Source organism: Malaclemys terrapin, chromosome 3 (genome assembly GCF_027887155.1).
Source record: "Malaclemys terrapin pileata isolate rMalTer1 chromosome 3, rMalTer1.hap1, whole genome shotgun sequence".
In the NCBI taxonomy this organism is placed as follows: domain Eukaryota; kingdom Metazoa; phylum Chordata; order Testudines; family Emydidae; genus Malaclemys; species Malaclemys terrapin.
In genome coordinates this window covers 187,413,955-187,438,972 of record NC_071507.1, presented here as the reverse complement: position 1 = coordinate 187,438,972, position 25,018 = coordinate 187,413,955, and the positions used below count along the sequence as shown (strand labels likewise).

Here is a 25,018-nt window from a genome sequence, read left to right as displayed (position 1 = left end):
TTATACTGGGGTGTAGAAGTTTGAAATACAATAGGTAGTAAACTCCACTGGCTTGGGGAATGCAAATGTTACCCTTAACTGGATGCTTAAATTTGTCTACAGTGCAGCTGGGAGTGTGCTTCCCAGTGCGGGTAGACAGACACGTGTTAGCTCTGCTTGAGCTAGCATGCTAAATATAACAGTGTAGCTGGTGTATCATAGGTGGCAGCCCAGGCTAGCCACCTGAGCACAAGCCCACCTGGACCCCCTCGTTATGTACTTGAGCAGCTAGCCCAAGTTACTGCCTATGCTACCCCAGTTATACTGCTATACTCAAGCATACTAGCTTGAGTAGACCTAGTGTGTGTCCGTCTACCCGTGCTCGGATTGTAGACATACCCTGTGTGTGTCCGTCTACCCAGCTGCATTGTAGACATACCCTGAGAGAGTTCCATTTTGCACCACTTCTAAGGCGTTGGCATTGTGCCTTTTCGATTGTGGGTGAGGTGCTATGCTCTGCTGTCGGTTACACTGCTGCAACTCTGGAGTAACTCCATTGGAACTGAAAGCTCAATAAGCAATTTGCTTATAACTATTCTTCAATTCGCTATGGAATTTCTCTACTACTAACTACTAGCTACTAACTATTCTCAGTTCACTTTTTGTTGGTTAAAACCTTGACATGCTATTGATTTCTCTTATTAAGAAGCTCACTTTGTGGCAATGGTTCTCATTTCTACCCTTTCAAGACATTTTTAAGTATCAGTAGCTATTTTAACAATTGACTGCACAGTATTTCTTTTATCCTGAGCAGGTACTTATAATGAGGGTTCGGGGTGGGGTGCACTTGCCTGCTTTTTATGGGTCTTATCTCTCTTCCCTGTCTGAAATAAACTTCAGGTAGCAGCTCCATTTATCAGAGGATAAAAATCTCCTTTGTCTCAGAAAGGCATTAGTCACAGGTGCCCTGAGCTATATAGAGGATTTAACACAAAGCCTGACAAGTACTCTATAAACACTTCAGACTTTCACTATTCTTCAGCGGGTGACTGAAGCATGAGAATACTTTCATACTAGCTGCCCTAGTTGATGATGGGAGAGAATGTGTAAAAGCTCTGGACATTGTAAGATTGTTTTTTTCTCTTTAGTTGTTTTTGAGTTAATAAAATAGAAACTGGTTGAAAATGGATATTGGAAGCATTCAGAGAGGAAAATATCTGCTTTGAGGTTAACTGGATTCCTTGACCATAAAACACCTTAATGCATTGTATTTCAGAGTTGAAGTATAATGCAGGAACATTTCTCAGTGACCAGATACACTATATCTCTGGGTAGCTACTTTCATCTTCTTTCTTGCTGAAAGACAGGCTTCCTTTTTTGTAACGTGAGTTCAAGATGTTTGTCAAGTGGTGCCTAGAGTCCTTTTCAATATCTTTCTACCTCTCTACATGAAGCATTTTTAAGGAGTGCTGTTTAATAAAGCATTTCTGTGGTATATATTTTTGCATCTGTTTTTATTTTCTCATAAATAATTGTTTAATCAAAAATCCTTTTTGGTTGTTGTTTTACTTGACACGTATGATGTAGCTCAGTTGTATAGAATCTAGACATTTAGAAATGGACACATTTTTAACTTTTCCTAATTATTTTTTCCAGGTGCTAATATAAACCTTGTAGTGCTTCTTTGATTATACACACAATATTTTTATCTGTTCGCATTGTAATTTTGCTAATGAACATCATGGGCTTGAATACATAAAATGGTGTTGAGTGAAGTCTGTTTAGATCTGTACAGTTTAGTAACGATACATTTATTTTTAGAATAGTACTTCTATTAAACCTCAAACAGTCAGACCTAACACAAGCAATTAGCTAGAGATAAGTGAAGAAGAAAGTGCACATTCAACATGTTTTCTAGGGAACACCTCTTTGCAGGGCACTGTATTTACTGTATAATACCTGAAGAATAAAAGGGCTAAAGTGAGAGATTTAAAATAAATGAAAATATGCAGCACAGAAAGAAAAGGAGGTGGAATAAACTTAGATCTGATCTACACACAATTTTTGTACTTGTATAACTATTTTGCTTAGGGGTATGGGTATTTTTATCAGAATAAGTGTACTGGCACAACCCTTAGTGTGCACACAGTTATGCTGATATAAAGGAGCCTTATACCAGGATTATTTCCCTTCTGGCGCCTTTATACTAGCATAACTGCATCTTCGCAAATAGGGCTGTACTGGTATAACTGTACTGGTATAGTTACTACTGTACAATTTTTGTGTGCAGAGAAGCTCTAAGTGGTGTTCGGCTGATAGCACCCACACTTTAAGTGCTACTGAAGGAAGACTTGCTGATATACCCTTAATGTCATGGCGCACTCTGCACATTTTTAATGGGCTGTATTCTGAATTTCTCAGTCGCCAAAGTCTGGAAGTTTAGCCTGAGAAATGGAATTAGTGAATGTTGAGTATGGGTTTCACGATATGTCCCTAAAAACAATAAATATTGTGAATGGATTTTTCGAAGGCCCCTCAGGGTGTTAGGCATCTAAATCACATTCAGTTTCAATGGGAGTTAGTCCCGTGGAGTATTTGAAAATGCCAGCCTGTATTTTTAAATAAGTATTGGTGATAATTAAAAAATATATATTCTGGTGCTTCATCTTGAAATATACTTGAAAGCTGCTTCTAGTTTATAATCTAATTAGCTGCCAGTGTGGACATGATCGAAAAATGTCTCATTTTTTTACTGGACCAAGAAATACCTTCACATTCCCAATGTGACACAAATCCGCTTTTAAAGAGATAAAGGACTGTTATGACGTTTCAGAGAATGGAGTAGCAGAACATCTAGTATCTACATCAGTGTGATATGGAGAAATCATTGTGATATTTTTGTTCTGCACTCATCAGTGGGTTTCCCCAGAGCTAACTTTATATTGTCATTTGATATTTGTTACTATATAAGGTAGGTATAATTTATGAGTTTTCAGACACAGTTAACAGAAATCAAGAGGATGGACAGGGAAAGCAGCTTGACCTTCAATGGAAAAAGAGTTATTGCTTTCAGTGTGGGTAGCAATGCACTTTTCACTGTGGTTACTGTCTCAGCTTGTCAAAATATACAGTATCCATGGTCTGTAGAATTGAAGCAGTTTGGTACTGTAGTGAAATAAGGTGTACAGAAATATCAGAGGTACGAGACATAAGAACATAAGAAGACGCAACAAATGTTTGTTTTATACAGAACTGCGTTGTCGTTTGTCAGTTGTTGTAAGATCAACATGAACACACTTGTGTGTTTCTCTTGTCAGGTAACCCAGGACTGGCAGGCTATTACAGGACCTTCATACGGGCATTATACCATGGACTAAACCGGCGGTATCCAGTTTGGGTTGTGAGCCATGCTGGGCACTGCAAGCCCCCTAATGGCATGGGAATGACAGAAGGTACTGTACTGTAATTTGTAACATACACAGATTTTACCATAGCAATGATTTGTCCTGCAAAACCTATGTTTATTAATAATATCACTTAACACTTCCATGGCACTATTCATCTTTGGAATGCCCTGCAGACATTCCCTCAGAACAGCCTTGTGAGGGAGAAAGTACTGTGAATGTTCTTATTATTGTCTGTAGGCACCTCTACATGAGAGAGTTGCTGTGGGTTCACTGAAACTGATTTTAACTGATTTTAGTTCTGTTGTCGCAAGGAATGTGGACACTCTTAGTTCAGTTTAAAGCAGATTTATTTTGGTTTAGCATAAATCAATTAGGGATGGATTTAAGGTAATTGGAAATATTTTGGTCAGAAACCAAAATTAAAATGTCTATACGTTGATTTGCTCCAATGTCACTAGATTTATCTTAAAACTGTTTTTAAATCGATTAGTGCAACTTCAGTGTGTAGACAAGACCTCTGTCTTATAGATGGAGGGAGGGACCAGGGAGAAGGAGCACAGTGACACAGCCCAAGGCCATGGAAGTAGTATTGCCATATCCAAAACCTAGGACAAGGGTTCCTGGCTCCCAGGCCTACACCCTGACCACTAAATGGTACTTCTCTGGTCTTAAATTACTTTCTTAAGTCTTAGACAAACCTGAGCATTTGCTCTTTGCATTTACACCTGCACAAAGCAGTTTTCAGGATCAGGGGCTTAACAGCAGAAATGTTTAAGGTCACTTTCCTTACCCTAGCATTTGCACCTGAGCTTTTGAGCCTTAGTATTTGCTTCTGTAATTTCAACGTTGAAAGTGAAATCTGAAACCTAACGGTATTTTTGTCAAATTGCTACTAATCATTCTGGTCAAATGTCAAACTCTAAGATAAACATTAGCACTTTGGCAGTGGAATGAGAATTCCCCATACTTCCAACTACTAGCTATACCATAATATATGTTAGGATCTACACTTGCTGGTAAGCCTGCAGCACCATGGAGTTAATAAAAGTATAGATAACTGTTGACGGATAGCTACAGAAAAAAAATTAATGAAACGATGCATTGTTTTAGTGTAACTTCTTGTTTATTTTATTAGGAACAGGAAGTTTAAATCCTGTCAGTGTGAATTTAGAATTTATTTAAAAATATTCTTCAGGCAGCTTTTTCAAATTAGTCTTCTAGGAAATCCAAAAATGTTAATAATTTTTAAAAATTTTGTATTACTAAACTGATTTCTTGAGTAGGGCAGCAAGCTACACTCTGTAATAACACGTTAAGCATGTAACAACAAAAAATCAGTTAATTTCTTATTAACCCGAGGGAAAATGCTAAGCAGCTAGAAGTCCTCGAGTTAATCTTATTATCATAATCATAAATTGAGTGCAATTGGGGAAACAGATGTTGGTCAGTGCTGGGAGAAAGGAGGAGAAGAGGAAATAATAAAAAAGTAAATTTTGAGTTATTAGAAGCTGATCCCCTTTCCTGCATTTGTTTATTGCAACATATGCAGTGAACTAAATCATGAATTAATTGCAAGTGTTTTACTTGAAAACTGCAAACTAAAGCCTCAAATGATGGATTAAGAAAAGAGGAAGCCAGAATGAATCTCTAAAAAAAAATCATTTGCGAAATGTATCTATGAGGTGTGCTGCAGTGTGAATAACCCACCAAAGTGCCTTTAAGAGTCAGCACAAGGAAAATGCAGTCAGATCACACCTACAGTGCAAAAATATAAAATACTCATATTACACAATACACTCATGTTACACAATACACAGTTGAAAACTGAGGGAGGTAGAAAACCTCAGAAGAAAGAAAGTTTCCTATTCATTTGTCAGGATGCAAAAAAAAAAAGTGTCTTCACTGCTGTATAACACACATCTGCAAGCACATTCCTCTCTCAACACTAGGGTATGGGTGACTTTTTTCCAGTTGATACTGTGTTTGGTTTAAACAGCCCTGCTATTTCTTCATTGTGTTCATTCAGTTTGCAGAAAACAATATTTTATATTAAGTTTGCTCTTTTCCAAAGGGGTCTAAAAGCCCGTTACAAATTATGGGGCAAATCCTGACTTTCTGTGTAAAGCTCAAGTAGCAGGATGCCTTGTTTCGCCAAGGGGAATGGAAGGCTCTCCATAGACTGTGGGTCAAAATGGCTGTAGTCACCAATATGTTATCTAAATCTTCTCTACCCTTCACAAAGGGGTTTGGCTGGTGGATACAGGTGATGGACCCATTTTCTATGAGCCTCCACCTCTCATGCCTCCTACGTCAGCCCCCAACATACACCTTGCAGCATTCTGGATAATAAAACCCCTGAGGAACACAAATCTATAGGCACAGGGGGAAAGGATCCTGCTCTCTGCTGCTGCTATGTATTGGGCCCTGAATTTCTGGAGAGTGGAGTGCTAGAAACAGAATTTAAGCCTATATAAATGCTGCAGGAGGATGGAAACCAGGTGGATAACTGACACACTACACAGCAATGGAGGAAAAGGAGAGTTTGCCCAAGAATACTAGGGCTTAGATCTTTTTTCTGTGGACTCTTTCACGTCCCCAGTAAGCCCCAGACCCTCTAATTTTAAGTTCTCATTTGAAAGACCCACACAAAGAATTTCAGGAAACCCAATTTCAATACAGATGCTCCCTGGGTTACGCAAACCCGACTTACGGAAATCCGCACTTACAGAAAAAGTTCTGGTTTTTTTGCGTAATTGTCGGAGATACATTCCCAACTTTATGCAAAATTTGACTTATGCAAGGTGTTCTGGAACAGAACGCATGCATAAATCAGGGAGCGTCTGTACTTGGGAAGGATGAAGGGATAAACTGATTATGCTAGTAATTAAACCTTTGATTCAAGAGTCTTTCAAATCTGAGCCTTAGAGCAGTAAGAAATGTGTTCTTTTCAAAACCTCATGCATCCTCAGAAGAAAGGAGGCTCCATCCCCTTGTTGCTCAGTGAGCATTGACCTTTTACACGTAGAGAACAAAGTCTACCCGAGTATTTGTCGCCTTAGTGGGAAGAGATTGTGGTCAGGCTGTATTCTCTTAAATAAGCTCAGAAAGGCTGTATTTTGCTCTGCTGTCAGCTGTCTTAATCTTTCTCCCCTTCATGGGGCAAGGCCCCATTCCACAAGAGTGCAAGCAACATCTATGGTATTGCTTCAAGAAGTTCTACTTGATATCTACTTGATATCTTACATGTTAGTAAGACTTTATGCTTTGGTATAAGAGTCCTCCGCTGATGTATCCTTTGGAATGGTGGTCCTTCATTCAGTTCTGCTGCTTGTGTCCTCACACCCTCCTCCTACTTGAGTACTGCTTGTCAGTCACCCATAGGGATCAGTACTTGAAGAAGAAGAAGAAGAAGAAGAGTCCTTATAGTAACTGAAGGTTCTTTGAGATCAAAGAACCTTGTGGTTCTTGTCTGTGTTCCGCTACCTATCCTCCTTCCCCTCTGCTTCGGACCATCTTTTGGATCGTGACAGAGAAGGAACTGAAGAGGCTGTTGGTCTGCCCCTTCCTGTATCTCCTAGGTCGGGGGCATGAGGTGAGTGAGGATACATATTTGGCCCAATGGACACTGCTTTCAAAATTTCAAAATCCACATGCTCCCGGCATGTGGAGCGCCTGCCTACTCCCAGTGGAATACAGATGGGGCCACACATCTTGAAGACCCTCCAGTTACTATAAGGTAAGTAACTTTCTCTTCCCTTTTGTAAGTTTCATGTTCTGTGTTTGTTTTCCTAATAGTCTAAGGAGAACCGACAGATGCACCAGTATTCTGTACTTTTGAATAAGAGTCACTGATGGTAACAAAATTGTTGTTAGCAGCGCATGTTGCTTAGCAATTTGATTGTGAATGGGATGTTAAATAACCCACCATTTGCTGCTGTGGCTTGTGAAAAGCAGTAATCGTATGATATCTGGTAAAGGAATCTTCTCCTGTCATCCTTGCCTCCTGATATGGATTGAAGCAAAGAGGCTTAGCACTCACCAGTTTGCGTGATGCTCCCTGTTCGGAGGTAGATATGTGGAGTTTTAACTGATTTAAGTTATCTGTTTCTGAATGTTGAGTTTAATCAGTAATTTAGACTTTTAGCAACCAGTTGTGCATAAATTATTCATAATTTTCACTTAGCCAAAAATCAGTCTTGCCCCTTAGTCAAAAAGAGTGGCTCATCTTCCAGCTCAGCTGTTATAAAAATCCTTGTAGGCTGAACACTGCTGGGATTGTTCACTGTATATAGCACCTAACGCTGAAGTATTTAAAGTTGCGAAAAGGAGAGCAGCTTCTGAGCACTTTCTTGGACACACTGTTTAAAAATCAACATAATCTATATATGCTGTAGAAACGTTTGCAGAATCTTAAAGGTGTTGCTTTTTCCTTTGCAATGCCTAATATTGACACTTTGACTCATAGTTTTCCTAATGGTTAATGTGCTTGAGTCAGTCACACGGATGCTACCTATGAACGGCTTCTTTTATAATGTCATAAACACTGACTACTTATTTATCCTGGCAGTTTTGTCTGCTACGTGAAATGTATTATGATTTTATTGGTGACTGCCTTTATGAGCTGTGAGTATTTGGACATCAGTTGTTTAATTTCAATTTAAAATACAGGTTTGTAAGAAACAAAGGGGGAAAAAGTATGAACCCAAACAGATCATAATTCAGATATAGCAATATCTGCCTTAAATTAAAATAAACAGTGAAAGTATACCCATAATTAGTTTATTTGTCCAAGTTTGTAGGGTTTCTTTTAGCATGTCACTAATAAAAGGGATTTGCATTACTTTTCTTTGAGATTTCCGGTCACATTTTGATGAGAAATGTAATCTTCTACAGCTCATAGAGTAACATGTTAGGCATTGAGAAAGTTTATTTAAACTACAAGTTAGTGCTTTTCCTATAAGAGGCTTTTTAAAATACATTGCAGCTCAATGCCCTGGCTGTCAAAACAGAGGCTACTGCCTGAGAATGGATGTCAGTTTGTATTTTCATAGGGATTAATGAAAATAATCCTTTGAGTTATTAGCAAGACTGAATGTGGGTAATGATGGTGTATAACTGGCATTTAGGGAGCAAATAGAGTAAAAATGTGCAGCGCTTGATATATGGAAAATGTTTACTCTGAAAAGGAACAGTGGGCAATTAAGAAAAGAATGGAGGGAAATGGTTCTCCAGGAAACAGTTAATTACTGAAAGAGAATAGTATAGATACTTTAGCGTAACTCTGTAAATGACATGTAATTATTTTCAAATAACTTCCTTTTAAAAAGTTCACCAAAGATGCCAATGGGGATTGCTTGAGGAATGAAGTACCATTGCACATGAGTAAGTTGTGGCAGAAACTGGCTCTAGGTTTATACGTTGAAATGTCCATGCTGCTACCAAGAAATACAGCCTGATTCTCATCTCACAACATTGTAACTCAGGAGCATCTCCATAGTGTTAAACCTATTTGGGATCAGAATCTGGCTTAAAATAGTCTTTGCAGTCAAATTCCTCCTCTATTATTTTTCTTAAAATGAACTCCTATTGTTTGGAAAATGAGAGATGAATTCATTTATTTAGAAATTGAATACCCGCCATCTTAAGTAGTTCATTGGTCTTTTGTTTACTTTATTATAATTATCATCCACATTTTACAGGCAAGGATCTGGGGCACTGAGTATTGCCCAAGGTCATGCTGGATGTCTGTGGAAGAGCTGGGAATTGAACCAGATCTCAAGAGTCCCAGCCCATAGCTTCTGCCACAGTAGATCCTTTCTCCTGCATGCAAAGTGCCCATAGTTCTCCATAAATAATAACAAAAGGTGCAGAGAGTATCAGGGTTGGTAGGAAAAAAAGTCTCTTCTAAAGCATTCAAATTAAGTGCTTGTTCATTCTTTTGAAACACTCCACTCTGCTTGGATTTTAACCCTGTCTTTATCTCCAGATACATTTGTATAAATAAAGTAGACACACATAAGCAGCCGTGCATTACAATTGCGTTCCACAAAGGTTTTTGATGACTTGATCAACAATAAGGAATACAGTGTCCCTGGCCAGAATATGAATAAAAATCCAGTGTTTCTTCCCCAAAAAAACCCAAATGAAATTGTCTTCTACAGATAGAAAAGTATCTTGCATTATAAGGTCAGAAAACTTGTATTTGAATTTTAAATCTTTAGCTTTTTTATTATTGGTTTAGTAATTTACGGTAGTACCCATAATGTGTTAGGTGCTATAGAAATATAAAGTAAGGTATGAGCCCTGTCTTAACGAGTTTATAATCTAAGACATAAAGTAGACAGATGGACAGGTGGTATACCAAAGAGGTAAAATAGGCAAAGTGGTTTTTGGTAAAACAATGTGTGATAGTCTATATATAAAACTATTATGTTATCTCCAGTCAACTATTCTATTGAAAGATGAAGCTAGGCAAATTCAGACTACAAATAATGTTTCTTTTTTTAACAGAATGTAATTAACTATTAGAATAATTTACCTTGAGATGTGCTGTATTATCTGTCACTAGATATCTATGAATCAAGATTGATTGATTTTCTAAACGATATGCTCTAATTCATCCATATGTTATAGGTGAAATTCTTGATGCAGGAATTACTGGATGAAATTCTATGGCCTCTGTTACGCAGGAAGACAGCTAAATGATCATGAGGGTTCCTTCTGGCCTTACAATCTATGAATTGAATATCAGTCAGTTAATTTCATTTAGCCATCATGGTGGAAGAGAGTATTCATGAGCATGTTAAGGGCTGAGTCAAAGCCCTTGAAGGTTACTAGAAATCTCTTCATTGATTTCAATGGGCTTTGGGTCAGGCCCTTAATATGGAGAGGGTAGTTCAACACATTCAGAAAGTAGGTTGTATGCTTAAACGGCAACATGGAAGAAGGCCCAGGAAAGGGTAGTGGGAGAAGCAAACCAACAGCACCTGAAGATATGGAGAGCTTTAGGTTACATCCTCCAAAATGGTAACATTCTTATCAGTGTAAAACAATGACAGTGAAATGGCTATGTATCAAGTATCAGAGGGATAGCCGTGTTAGTCTGGATCTGTAAAAGCAGCAAAGCATCTGACGAAGTGGGTATTCACCCACGAAAGCTCATGCTCCAATACATCTGTTAGTCTATAAGGTGCCACAGGACTCTTTATAGCTACTCTGAAATATGGCTATGTATGTTCTCTCTCACTCCGTGGGAACATTTGGAAACTCTGTGCTATGTTGTTTCTTTGGTTAATTGCCTCTTGGCTCTGTTTTAGGATTTACTACCTGACAAAATGGAGTTTGTGGTTTCATTTGCAAATCCTCTCTGTGTAACTAATATAGGAACAGATTCTGCCTTCAGTTACAATGATATAAATCCAGATTAACCCCAAATGAAGTCAACAGAGTTACTCTGGATTTACACTAGAGTAAATCAGGGCAGAATCTGGCCTATTGTGTAATATGTTGGATCATTGTTTGTCTGCCAGATGACACAATATGAGGGTGTGCATGAATGCCAGAGAAGGACCATTCATTTGTATAATCCTATGATTAACTATTCTGCTAGGAAAATGGCTAAAATAGTAGTCTGAAGAAGACAAGGAACACTGTGTGCCATAATAAGAGGGTTGCGTATTATTTTAGGACTGTGATTCCCAAACTGTGGTCTGTGAGCCACTGGTGGTTCCCAGGCACTTGCTGGTGGTCTGTGGAGAGCTTGTAGATCAGGCAGTGTTGGCTCTCACACTTGTTCCTACTTGCTGAGATGTATTAATGATAGCTAAGAATACATGCAGTACTTTTCTAATAATATTTTTGTGTGTGTAAGCAATTACCATGGCGGTCACTATGCCACCACTAATGGGATTGTGGCCTGCACAATGGCAAATGTCAAGGGAAGTAATCCAATGAAAATGTCATATTACAGGGAAATCTAAATGTAAATCAGTTGTAATAGTGACTAACCAACTTTGCTCTCATTATTGTCTCTGTATAAGCAACAAGGAGGGAGTTTATGGAAAAAGGTATGAAGTCAGAATCCATTGGCAACCTTATGGTTTTTAACTTATTTGGAAGCATGTCAAATGTTTTTAATGCTTGCTTGTTTTGAAAAATACCATCTCTTTGGGGTGACTGGGTGTTATTGACAAATTGTGGGTCCAGTGTTGAAATAAGTCAGCTCTAGGTTTGTGTCTATGGCATTTTTCTAGACAACTCCTGAAAATGTAGTGACTCCCCTTCTGTGCTTCAGCAAAGAGTATATTTGAGATGTTGGATAGCAAGTGCAGTATTAAAAACGTGATCAGATTCAAAGGCTAAATATAAGGTGGTGCAAGGTCCACAATTGGTAGGTAGGTGTGAGAGAGTTTTAGGTGGATGATTTGGGTACTTAGTGGGCAGAAGACAGGGAAGTAGCAGAAGAAGCAACTAAAGAGTGTAAAAGTGTAAGGCCTTGTGTACACTACACAGTTTTGTCAACAAAAGTCAGCTTTCGTCAACAAAACAGTGGAGGTGTACACACTGAAATGTTCTTCCCGCCGATGTCACTCCCATGCTATGCCAACATAATAAAACCACCTCGACGAACGGTAGAGCTTTTTGTGACATAGATAGAGTGACGCAGCATCAGTGTAGACACTGCGTTTGTTTATGTCGCCCTAATTGGCCTCCAGGAGGTGTCCCACAATGCCCATCCTGACCGCTCTGGTCAGCAGTTTGAACTCCACTGCCCTGAAGGTACACAAGTATGTGCCCCTCACCTCGTTAAAGGCCCTGGAATTCCTCTTCCTGTTTACTTGGCGTGCACAGTTCACAAAGCATTTTTCCAGCTGACCATGCTGGCTTTCTGTTGCAGACGCTCTCCTGCGTAGAGCATACCGGAACTGTTGGATCTGCTCAGTCTATGGGGAGAGAAGGCTGTGCAGTCACAGCTTCGCTTCAGCTGTAGGAAATTTGATACCTACAGGCTGATTGCTAGTGCCATGCAGAAGAAGGGGCATGAGAGGGACACGCAGCAGTGCAGTGCTAAGATCAAGGATCTGAAGCAGGTGTACCAGAAGGCAAGGGAGGCCAACCGTCACTGTGATGCAGGGCTGAAGACATGCCACTTCTATAAGAGCTGGATGCCATCCTCGGCAGTGACCCCACCTCCAACCCCAAGAGCCCCATGGATACTTCGGGGGGATTGGAGGCAGTGGCCAGCAGACTGAACCCCAGTGACAAAGTGGTGGATGAAGTGGAGCTGGAGGATGATATGGAGCAAACAGCAGGGTCATCCGGTGGCGTGGTGAGTCAGGACCTCTCTTCCACTCCAGAGGGGTCTAGCCAGTCCCAGCACTCTGACTCTGGCATGCAGGATGGGGAGCTCCAGTAAGTGCTCACTTTGCTTTGATACTGAACGGTGAAAGGAGTTTGAGCTCTTCTGTACTTTGTTGTATGGTAAAAGAGGAATAAGAGACAGAAATTAACAATGGAGCCTGTGCTTCTACTCAGTGGGTCCATGGGGGAAAAGTTTGTTAATGTACATAGCAATGTTCCTGTAATCCTCCATAGAGATCTCTAGGAAACTTTCCTGTAGGTATTCTACAATCCTCTGCTGAAGAAGGTTCATTGGTAGAAGTGTTCATTTCTCCCTCCCACTGTATGAAACTTTGCTGCACCACCCAGTAATTATTTCTACAAGGACCAGAGCAGCACACAGGCGAGCAGCATACGGAGCCGGTCTGAAGCCACACGCATGCAGGAGATGCCCCCTTGCATCCTGGGTTACCCTTAGGAGTGAGATCCTGGGTTTGATTACCCTAGTGTGTGGAAAAGGGTACCAGTATTCAGAATAGTCTCCCTAGCTGCTTGTCGTAACCCCTTTTGCAAACTACTCTTTGTCCCTTCTCCCCCTTGCCCTCCTCTTGCTCCCCCCCCCCCCCGCCAACTCACCATATTTGGGACTCAGGCCGACCTGTATGCTAGCTCAGGGACAGTGAGAAATAGGTGCGTGTAACTTTAGTGACTCACAGTACTGTCTCTGTTCATTGTTTCTTTGGCTTCTGCCAATGAACCCTTGAGGTCCCCCTCCTCCACACCGGCAGAGCACTTCCGTCAGATAAGGTGGCGAACCAGGAGGCATAAGGAGGATATATTTGGTGAAGTGCTGCAGTCAACAGATGCAGCACATAGTGAAACAAGAGGGAGACCCCAAATTAATGAAAGACTGAGGCTAGATAGCTTGGAAAGGACTCAGGGGCAGGAGCAGATGATAAAGCTCCTGGCGGGCCAGACAGAGACAATGGAGTCCCTCATTACCCTGCAATCTGAGCTCATCCATGCACGACTCCCCCTGCAGCCATTATAGAACTCCAATCTATGCCATCCCCAAACTCCCCCACAGCAGTCCTTGCGTGTTCCCAGTCCCTCACAGTACCTCCCCATGCACTCCACACCTAGGGACTGATTTCCTATAGAAAGCTGGAGTTACACACAGCTGTGAAAACCCTAACGGCGAGATTGTTCCTCATTGTCATGTCGCCTATCTTGCCAAAAAAATGTGTTTTGTCCTGTTATTAAAATGAGTATTTGTAACAAACACACATTGATTAGTGCTAACATTGAAACACACTGGCTATACAGTTAACTCTCAGGAAACAAGCAAGGTAATTCAAGGCTGCAAGTAATCATTGCTTGGCCTAATGCATCACATAAAGACACATTACTGGGAATCATTGTCAAAATGCTCCTTCAAAGCCTCCCTGATTCAAACAGTCTCTTGCTACGCCCCTCAAATTGCCCTTGTATCTGGCTGTTCAAAATCAGCAGCCAGCCGATCAGCCTCAGCAGTCCACACCAAATATTTTGTAGAGTACAGCAGGCCACAATGACCATTGGAATATTTTCCTCATTGAAGTCTAACTGGCCAAAAAGACAGCACCAGCGACCTTTTAATTGGCCAAAAGCACATTCAGCAGTCGTTCGGCACTTGCTGAGCTTGATGTTGAAGTTCTCCTTGCTGCTGTCTAGGTTCCTGGTGTAAGGCTTCATGAGCCACTAGAGCAAAGGGTAGGTGGGGTTTCCAAGGGTTACTGTGGGCATTTGCACATCCCGCATTGGGCTCTTCAAGTCTGGAAAGAAAGTCCCAGCATGCAGCTTTCTATACAGTCCAGTGTTCTGAAAGATGCATGCATCATGCCCACTCTGCATTGAGGTCAGTGAAATGGCCCCTGTGATCCACCAGCCTCTGTAAGACCATGGAGAAGTAGCCCTTTTGGTTGATGTACTCCGTCGCAAGATAGTCAGGGACCAAAATTGGGATATGTGTGCCATCTATCACGCCACTATAGTTAGGGAATCCCATTGCCACAAAGCCATCAATTATTTCCTGCACATTACCAAGAGTCACAGTCCTTCATAGCAGGAGGCGATTAATGGCCCTGCACATTTGCATCACCACAACCCCCACGGTGGACTTTCCAACCCCAAACTGATTTGTGACTGACCAGCGGCAGTGTGGAGTTGCCAGTTTCCACACAGCAATCGCAACTCGCTTTTCCACAGTGAGGGCAGCTGTTATCCTTGTGCAGCAGTGCTGGGTCGAGCTCAGCACCCAGTTCCATGAAGGTGGATTTGTGCATCTGAAAGTTTTGCAGCTACTGCTCATCATCCCATACCTGCATCACAATGCAATCCCACCATTCAGTGCTTGTTTCCCTAGCCCAGTATCGACCGTCCACTGTGGCAAGCTGCTCCATGAATGCCAGTAGTAATCTTGAATTCTTTGTTTCCATGGCACACAACAGGGCAGGCATCACCCATTCACACTCTTGTTTCACAGCTCATGAAGTACTGCAGGACCAGCCATGTTGTGTTCATAGCACTCATCACCAGACTGGTCAACAGCTCAGGATCCATGCTGTCAGGCAGAGATGGTGGGCACACAGTTCACAAGGACAGTTGAAAAATGACGCAAAACAAAGTAGGAACCCATGGAGTGATGGGATGGGAAGAACGGCATCACGGGACAGCGAGCACGTCCCTATGATGTACTACGACACAGCGTGTTGAGTTGCACAGAGGGGTAGCTACCCACAGTGCAACACTCTCTCTCAATGCTAGAGCACCAACTGTGGACGCTGTCCACCAACGCAAGGAGCTTTGTGTGGACGTCCACAACCAATGTTACTAAAGCGACTTATGATCGTCAACATAACTTAAGTCAACTTAACTCTGTAGTGTAGACATGGCCTAAATTAAACTACAGTGCCTAGACACACACACTTAATTTATGCCTGTTTACAACAACTTCTGCCCCAAAGGCATGCAAATTACATCAGTTGAAACCCAGTAGACTCCCTTACACCAAGATATATATCTGCAACTTAATTTATCACTCAATTATCCTCCAAAATTTGTCCTCCAAGTTTATATTAGGACAGGTTTTTTTTCTTTTCTGATTTTGGTCATCATGAAAGCTGCTTGTTCTTAGAATTGTGGATAGCACTGAGTCCAAAGAAATGCAGTCAGGACCGAATTCTCGAATCATGGCATCTTTTGGCTGTGTTAAAGAAAACCAAACCATGAACCTGTTATCCAGGCAGAGTTAGGCAGGCTTCATTTGTAAGCATGGATTTTAAATATAGGTAGACGTTGAGCTTCCTGTTTATGTAGCTAGCTACTGCAAGTGATGATTCACTTTGAGCCCCTCACATGGGATTCGTCACCAATGAGCTATCCCACATCAATGCCTGTGCAGAGGAACTGGTTGTTTTCTCAGGACAGGGCAGGAACTGCCTCAACACAGACTAGTCATGCTGCCTATCTTGATGCTGCAATCTCTGTTGCTCAAAAAGCTTGTACTTCTCAGCCTTTTGAGGACTATTTAAATCCTAAATGTACATCATGAATTATTAGTATTGATATAAATGTTGACATTTTTGTCACTGCTTGGCAATACTTATATTTCACTTTACGGTTTTATTACTGGATGCTTATTTTAGGGAAACAAATGTACATTTCATTTTATGAACCCACTGGAATGTATTAAATTGAAATGTGTGAAAAGCAAATAGCCCTAGAGATGCTGCAATGTTTTATTTACTGTGACTTTTTTTTCCCTTTGAGCCGCATGCAGTAAATTATTAATAAAGACCCTGATTGAGCCAAGATACTTAAGCACATGCTGAACTATAATCATGTGAGTACACCTAATGGTGATTCCTGGCACCCAATTAAAGTCAATGGCAAAACTCCCATTGACTTCCACAGAACCCCTTAGATGCTTAAAGCTAGGCAAGGGCTTAAGAACCTTGCTCAATCACGGTCAAAATGAATGAAATGGAATTTTGTAGCATGCATCAAGGAAATGTGTCTACATTTTCCTGTTTATTTTCTTAGCATCCCACCCAAACATTTAGTAACTTTAATGATAAAGCCAGATCTTACAGTGTTGTGTGTGCAGTTATTTACTTACTTGAACTGAAAGGCTACAGACTTGATTCAAATATTATTTGATATTCCCGTGGACTTCAATGGAGTTATGCCCAATTTGTACTGGTGTGAGAAAAGACTCTGACTGTCTTCATTTGTATTGTTGCCATGTGAAAGATTTGCATTCTTGAGCTGTCTGTGTCAAGGTTTTCTACAGTGTCCATCATCATAATATCGTAGGGCTTATTTCTTAAAGAACGTCCACTGGTACATTTCTAATGCATTATTCAATATTTCACTAATATTTTTTGTTAAAATAAACCTGCACTGTTCATCCCAAATTGCACATGAGCTTAGTATGCTTATATTTTCAAAGAATTGTTTGAAAGTGACAATTGCTGAATCCCTAAAATACTCTTTGAGATTCTTGTGTAGAAAATAAGAGGCATGTTAAAATTTGTTGATAGCCATCCATTGCGGAGTTTAAACCTTTCACTGACTGCATTCCATGGAGCTTTGGAGCTAAGTTTTAGGATTGTTTATGGATCGTTTTCAGCCTTTCACCCCATGACACAGGTATGTTCTCCAGCTGATACCATCATCTCTAATTAGATGCAGATGGCTGTTTGTGCACGCACAAAAAAGTTTGAACCCAAAGGAACCCCATGAAAAGGTAACATTTGTGTCTTTGGTGTCCTGCCTTAGAAAATAGGCCATAGTTCACTGACTTAAGCAACAGTGTGATGTTTCAGTATATTTTGTTTGTGCCTTTACTGTCTTGTTGTTTGTAAATGGATTAAGAATGAAAGTTGGTTTAAATATAGTAAACAAGAGATTTGGGTTGGTGCGAAAGCATGTTGTTTCATTTTGATTTTGAGGACTTCCTCCCGGAAATCCAAGGCAATTTGGACAATATATTTTACATCTGTAAGCAGAATGAACTTGGACTATCCCCATTGCTCAGAATCATTCCATGTGACTGAGAGACACTGTTTCTGCTTTTGTTGTGACTATTGTCTCTTCATTCCCTACCCAGGCTAGGTTTAAGATGAGAATCATTCACCAAGAACTCTAACTTATTAGCGTAAAGTTTCTATTTCGTGACTAGGACATTTAGATTTTTTTTTTCTGTTACCTGGTAGGTTGGCACTGGGAATAAATAATGTTATAGAGACTTGATGGCATCAGTTCAACAACTGCTAACGGTGGTTTTCTTTTTATTCCACTTGATCTACAGTGTCAAGAACCATTACAATATGAATTTGGAAATCTCCGTCTGTTAGTGCAAGAAACATTGCTTGATATAATTGTTTGTTATGTCTCTGAATATAAACCCATAACCTGTTGGGGGGGGGGGTTGGGGGTCATGAAGTTGCAAATTAAATTCAAATTTGGACCAATGCAAAGCAATGCACGCTGGAAGGAGTAGCTCCAAGTAACAGAGAATTTTTTGCATCCCTTGGTCATCTCTTCCAATGAATAATTACGCTTACTGCTAAAAACTAATTAGATAAACGGCTAAAGGGGATTCCTTTAGAGCAGCGTTGTGACATACTGGCAGCGGGGCTGCTGTCCGAGGATGCAGGAGGATAAATGGAAACAACGTCCCAGGCTCAGACTGAGCAGGTTGATATCGCTGCTGTTCTGCCTGAACTTTTTTTTTTTTTTTTTATTTTTCTTTCTGATGCTTGACGGAACTACTACTAACCTGCCTGAAGTTACTTGCTTGTGTGTTTTGCCGAAGGAAGGAGTCTGGGGGGTCATAGTAGATCACAACTAATCACGAGTCAACAGTGTAACACTGTTGCAAAAAAAAAAAGCAAACATCCTTCTGGAATGTATTAGCAAGAATGTTGTAAGCAAGACACGAGAAGTACTGTATATACTCGCCGAATATTTTTGGTTAAAAGTGATGCATCAAAGAGCAGGGGTTGGCTTATAAAGGGGTCTACACCAAAATTTGATGATTTTAAACTCTATGGAATCATTGAATTGAATATCTAATACATTATCGTTTTGTTTACCTGGAGCATCTGCAGGCATGGAGCCCCTCAGCTCCCTGTGGCCGCAGTTTGCCGTTCCCAGCCAATGAGGGACTCCATGCCTGCAGACACTCCAAGTAAACAAAACGTCCCGACCCGCCAGCAGCTTACCCTGACAGCCGGGAGCTAAAGTTTGCCAACCCCTGAAATATAGGGTCGGCTTATGAAAGGGTCATAGAGTTTTTGCTATTTTTACCTAACCAGGTTGGGGGGTTGGCTTATAAACGAATGGGCTAATGAACGAGTATATACGGTAGTTCTGCTCTATTCTGCACTGATTAAGCCTCAACTGGAGTATTGTGTCCAGTTCTGGGAGCCGCATTTCAGGAAAGATGTGGAAAAATTGAAGAACGTCCAGAGAAGAGCAACAAAAATGATTAAAGATCTAGAAAGCATGACCTATGAAGGAAGATTGAAGAATTGGGTTTGTTTAGTCTGGAGAAGAGAAGAGCAAGAGGGAACATGATAACACTTTTCAAGTACATAAAAAGTTGTTACGAGGAGGAGGGAGAAATATTGTTTTCTTTAACCTCTGAGGGTAGGAGAAGCAATGGGCTTAAATAGCAAGGGTGATTTAGGTTGGACATTAGGAAAAACTTGCTAACTCTCGGGGTGGTTAAGCACTGGAATAAATTGTCAGGAATGGACTAGATAATAGTTAATCCTGCCATGAGACTGGACTAGATGACCTCTCAAGGTCCCTTCCAATGCTATGATTAATGTACTAGAAGCACCTCAGAATCTTTAAAGATTGTGAGGTGCTCATATGCTACAGTATTTGGGGGAGGGGGGGGCGCGTCAGCTAAATGGGAGGAATTTTCAAAGGTGCTCAATATTCACCTAATTTTTTGCTCCCAGTGAAGCAATGGTAAAACTCCCAGTTAGTTTGGCCTATGCTGAGCCCTTTTGAAAATCTTACCCGAAACTTTACCTGTTTAAAATTGCAGACAACTGAATAGCGGACAGAATTGAATTTTTAAAGTAGCCGTGAAAGCCCTGAAGTGATGTAAATGAAACTAAGTGTAGCTAACTAGCTACTTTAATACAGTTAGTACGGTAACTGATTTAGTTAAGTTAGTTAAGTATACGTTTAATTCTTTTAAATACTAAACTTGGACAATATTGTATTAATAAAAGCATACAGAAAAAAGGCGAGTGGTGTAGTGCCCTCATTCATCTACATGTATTTGCTATTAAGACACTAGTTTGATAATCCTGTCTTTTAAGAAGATGCCTCCAGTAATAATAATAATCGATCATGTAAAAATGATTAATTATACAGTATTGTATCTGTTCCTTTTTTATCAGGGGACCATCACCTGCCCTTGCAGGTGATGCATTTTTCCCCTCTCTCATTGCTATTATTCAGCACTGGCGGGATGGTAAAGGAGTCTCTAAATGCCATAGCTCAGATCCTCAGCTCGTGTAACTTGATGTTGCACCATTGACCTCAGTGGATCTATGTCAGTTTGTACTAGCTCACAATGCTTCAGTAATGATTTTAGCTGTGACCTTTTAAAAAAGTTTAACCCCAGTGCTCCGCTATGACTAAGTGATGCACATTGTGTAGCGTGTCAGACAACGGGAGCCAGCTGGGACTCCCTGATTCCTGGCCACTGCTCCCCTAAGGTGCCTGCTCTAATGCTCACTTTTGGCATAAGTGGCACAAAGTGAATTGCGCAGACTACAGAATCTGTCTCACAGGGTCCAATCTCCCCTGCTTTATATTTTGTGTAGTCATTGATGCTTGTGAAAAGTGAGTGGGGAAAACCACTGTTTTGATTTGGTAACATTTTACACTCACTTTGTGCTCACTTTGCATGGGTTTAAATCAGGGTGGATTTGATTTAAATCACTAGTCAGGAAGACTCGATTTAATCATGGATTTCTACATAAAAGTGCATTCTTGTTGGTTGTTACAACCTTAATACATATTCTTCACAACTCAGAGATAGATGTAGGTTTCATTTTTAGAAGGTACACACTATACATTTTTAAAGTGATTTATTTTGAAAACTCTTCAGATTAGTTTTACAGCTATATCGGAAAATGAATGATTGTTCGGTTATTTCATTACAAAGGTAATTGAAGCAGATATTTATGAAGTCATTGGGAGGTGAACTATCTCCAATTCAACAGGTTAATCATTAATATTTGGAGGATTTTCTTGCCACACTGTATTAGGAGGAGACATCACCAGACAGACATTTAAATTGTTTTATTTACCGTATATACTTGATCATAAGCCAGTTCGCTTATAAGCCGACCCCCCCAAGATGGATAAAAATGGAAATTTTTTATGATCCATTCATAAGCCGACCCTATAATTCAGGGGTCAGCAAACTTTGGCTCCCGGGGCCATCACGATAAGCCGCTGCTGGGCTGAGATGGTTTGTTTACCTCGAGCATCCACAGGCACGGAGGTAAACCTAAGTAAACAAAGTGTCCCGGCCCACCAGCAGCTTACCCTGATGGGCCGGGATAGCAACCGGTGGGGAAATTTGGGGGGGAGGGAGAGGAAAGAGAAGTTGGGGGTCAGGGGAGTAACCCCTGTGACCACCCCCCACATGACCCCATCCCTAGCCCAGGACCCCCACACTCTCCCCATCCCATCCCTTCCCACCTTAGCTGGGGCAGGCCAGGTGAGGATATCTCTGGCCTGGCCAGAGCTGCTCCAGCAGGCTGGGCAGCGCAGCCACAGCCTGCTCCGGCGGGCCAGACCAGGCAGCATGGCCACAGTGTGCTCTGGCGTGGCTGGGCGGCGTGGCTGGGCGGCCCTGGAGCTGCAGCTGCTTCGGAAGCTGGGGGGAGAGCAGCGTGGCCAGAAGTGGAGAGACTCTAGCCCCACCTCTTCCCTTCTGTCTCTGCTGGCTGTGCTGCCTCTCCTTGCTCCCTCTGTTGGGGGCTGGGTCTGTGTCCCACCTCTCCCTCTCTATACTCGTTCATAAGCCAACCCCCTTCTCTGGTGCTTCCCTTTTTTACTAAAAATAATTTGGCTTATGAACGAGTACATATGGTAATTAAAACAACGTTATGTATTCTGGATTTTTGTCTTCAACAACAAATATATAATATTTTAACAAAACAAGCATATGAATTTTTGAATTTAGTTAAACATTCAAGTTTTTTAAAATCAGGTTTGGTTTTGTTAAAATTGTTTTTAACTAAAATAGTTAAATGAAATATTTAAAAAAATAATAATTTAATCAACTATGTCAGCCAGTTCAACATGAGAAACTTAAAATATTGGCTTCTGCAGCTAACTCAGTTGTCTTCACCTTCATTTTGCTGTTTGTTCGTAATCTGGAAAAGAAAAACAAACTTTCCTGCTTTTTCAGGTCCCAAACAATTTTTCAATTTGGAAATGAAATTAGTCCAAAGGAAGAAAATATTCTTTCTATACCGGCAGAAGAAGCTACTGCTGTTAAAAGTGAGATTATCACTTCAACAATCTCTGAATCCAAGTGCTTACGTGACTTCCACCAGTTCACTGGTGTGATTTTCTTTAAAACATCATCAGCAAACATATATTTCTTGAATGGTTCTTATTCCCAAACTGGGTCTCTTTTATGGCCTGCTGCCATTATAGGTTTTCCCTTCTAGTGAGAGAATGGTATGGTAGATCTCAAATCAATGAAGGCTACATTCAGAAAGACCTCAAGACTTCTGGAATATGCTGCTCAAACAGTTTCACTTTTGTTTCTACTGCCTGTCCCTCCCTTCTCATGTTTATCTCCAGACTTCTTCTCCTTGTAAATCTATTCCGCCTCCAACAATCTTCTATTCATTGAACTATTTGAAACTTTGCCCTTTTACAGAGAGGTAAGGGATTGACTCTCTATACACACATTTGCAGAGAGACAATAGGGTTGAGGTCTGTTATTTCTCACCTTTATATATTTATTTATTTTAAAACATTTTTGCTGTTAACAAGCATGTTATCTCTGGAGACACAAATCCACAGTTTTGAGAACTGCAAAACTAAGCTTCTCTGATGGTATCTTCTAGACTGAGCACTGAGTCCCATTGGGTAGATAGAAAGATTAACCTAAATAATCTATACAGAAGCCCCTGGAACCCCATAAAATTGGGTCCCTAATCCATGAACTATTGGAACTCATTTACAAAACTTTTCTTAAACATTACATGAATATACCGTCTCATACTATAGAATTAGAATGAATAATCCCTATTCCAGGATGAGATATCTTTGAGCTATAATGTATCTTTAGATCGTTTTTTTTCCTCAAAACAATACAAAAAATCTGATTTTTTTTTTTTATTAATGATTGATTTTTATCCACCCTGGTTTAAATGGCTACACATAGTGCAAGGCAGTGGTGAACTGGAGTCTGTGGGTGAAATCCTGGCTCCATCAAAATCGAAGTCAGAATTCCCATTTACATCAGTGCAGCTCGGGTTCCACCCTGTAGCTTATTTAAACAAAGTAGGCTTATTTATTGATGTTTTATCAGCCTTCTGTGTATGCCATTTAAAACAAGGAAGCATTCCAACCTTCAAATTATTATGTAGCTTAGGGAAACAAAGCAATTTATGTTAACAATCAGGACAGTGCAATATACATTCTTCTACTGCCAATAGTTTTAAAATAAGGTAGCAGTGTAATCGAGAAGATTGCCATCCTGTTACCAAGAATCCAGTTCTTCTTTCATCATTCATGAAGAAAGAGCTGGTGGCTTTCAAGTGTCTGCAAAGATTCTTAGTCCTCTATCTGAGCTATAATGCTGCAGGTATGGCAATGCGCCAAAGACATTAGGATGGATTTATTTTTCTTGGAATTCTGCATTATGGCTGAAAGAGAGACCTAAGTGCTACTGTTGCAAAGTTGATCTTTCGTTATACTTAAATAAGGGCTTGTTTTTGTTTTCAGTCTACCCAGGTGAGGTGTGCTACACAGAGCTCCGTTGAATTCACCTATGAATCACAAACTGTAAATCTGTAACAGGTTTGTGTTTGTGCACATGCAGACTGTTTTCTTCATTCACATAAGCACACACTTCCATGGTCATGCAAACTCCTAGGCATTCCCTGTGGTCTTGCAGAATCAGAGTCTATTATATAGACAGAGCATTACTGACTCTGATCTTTGTTGTCCATGTCACAGGTCCAAAGATGAGCATATTGTTAGCGTTCTATGAAACACTAATAAAAGAGAGGTGTCAGTAGTAGCTATCCTGGCCTTGAATCAACTTCCTCTTGGTCCATTGCTAGTTTCCTGTCTTTCTTGTTTAAAGAATTTAAAGTTCAAATTCTGTGTCTTCCCTTTATAGATACTGCACAGTTCAGCTCTATCTGAATCTCCTCTCCTTCATCCCTGCCTTTACCTCTGTGCTCTCATCTTCTCACAGTGTTGCTGTCCTTGCCTCCTTTTCCCATTCTCTCCATGGCTCCTCTTATTCCACTCCCTCGCGGTGGAGACTCGTCTTTTTTCTCACCTCTCCTCCTGTCTTGTTTTCCTCATTCAAATCCAACCTGCATACTCACACTTTTCACTTTGCTTTCTACTCTTGGGCTCTCTACCCCTCTTCCCTACTTCCATCTATTCAAACATATCAAAGCTTATAAACTTTGTTCTTTATGGTCAGATTCTGCTAGTCTTATTTATGTTTACTTAGTACCTTATTTACTGAGTAACCCCATTGACTCTGTCCTGAGTAATGCCACTCATGTTACTTATTTTTGTTTAAACCTTTATCCGATTACCTCCCTCTTTCTTTTATGTGTTGTCATCATATACTGTCTGCCTAATTTAGGTTAGAAATCCCTTCGGTGCAGGGATAGCCTCTGTTTTTATTCTCTGTAAAGACAGTGCACAAAGTATTAAAATTAATAATAGCTCTTGGATAGAAGTCACTATGGAAATACAGTACAAGGTGTTATTAAAATGGACTGTGGGCTGAAGTTTTTCTGCCTTTTCCTCAGTCAGTGATCAAACTTTGCCTGAATCTGATGGCAGGAATTTCCCTTTGTAAAACTGGAAGATATTTATGTGTGGCCAAATATTAAATGATGATTATACCACTATACATCTAAAGAATTAAAGAAGGAACACACTGTGGGGTCCCATGCGGAGCGGATAAAGCACACGACCAATGTGGTTGCAAGCTGAATCGA

At 40.5% G+C, this 25,018-nt stretch overlaps 1 protein-coding gene across 3 annotated transcripts in view; it reads left to right on the top strand.

Annotated features, from left to right (window-relative positions):
- The window catches only part of LDAH (lipid droplet associated hydrolase), a 181,313-nt gene that overhangs the window by 37,365 nt on the left and 118,930 nt on the right, over nucleotides 1-25,018 (top strand). For all 3 annotated transcript variants that reach the window (XM_054024435.1, XM_054024434.1, XM_054024436.1), the window contains one exon: nucleotides 3,297-3,431. In XM_054024435.1, the coding sequence (XP_053880410.1) occupies nucleotides 3,297-3,431 (135 nt within the window). The remainder of the gene's footprint in view (nucleotides 1-3,296; nucleotides 3,432-25,018) is intronic.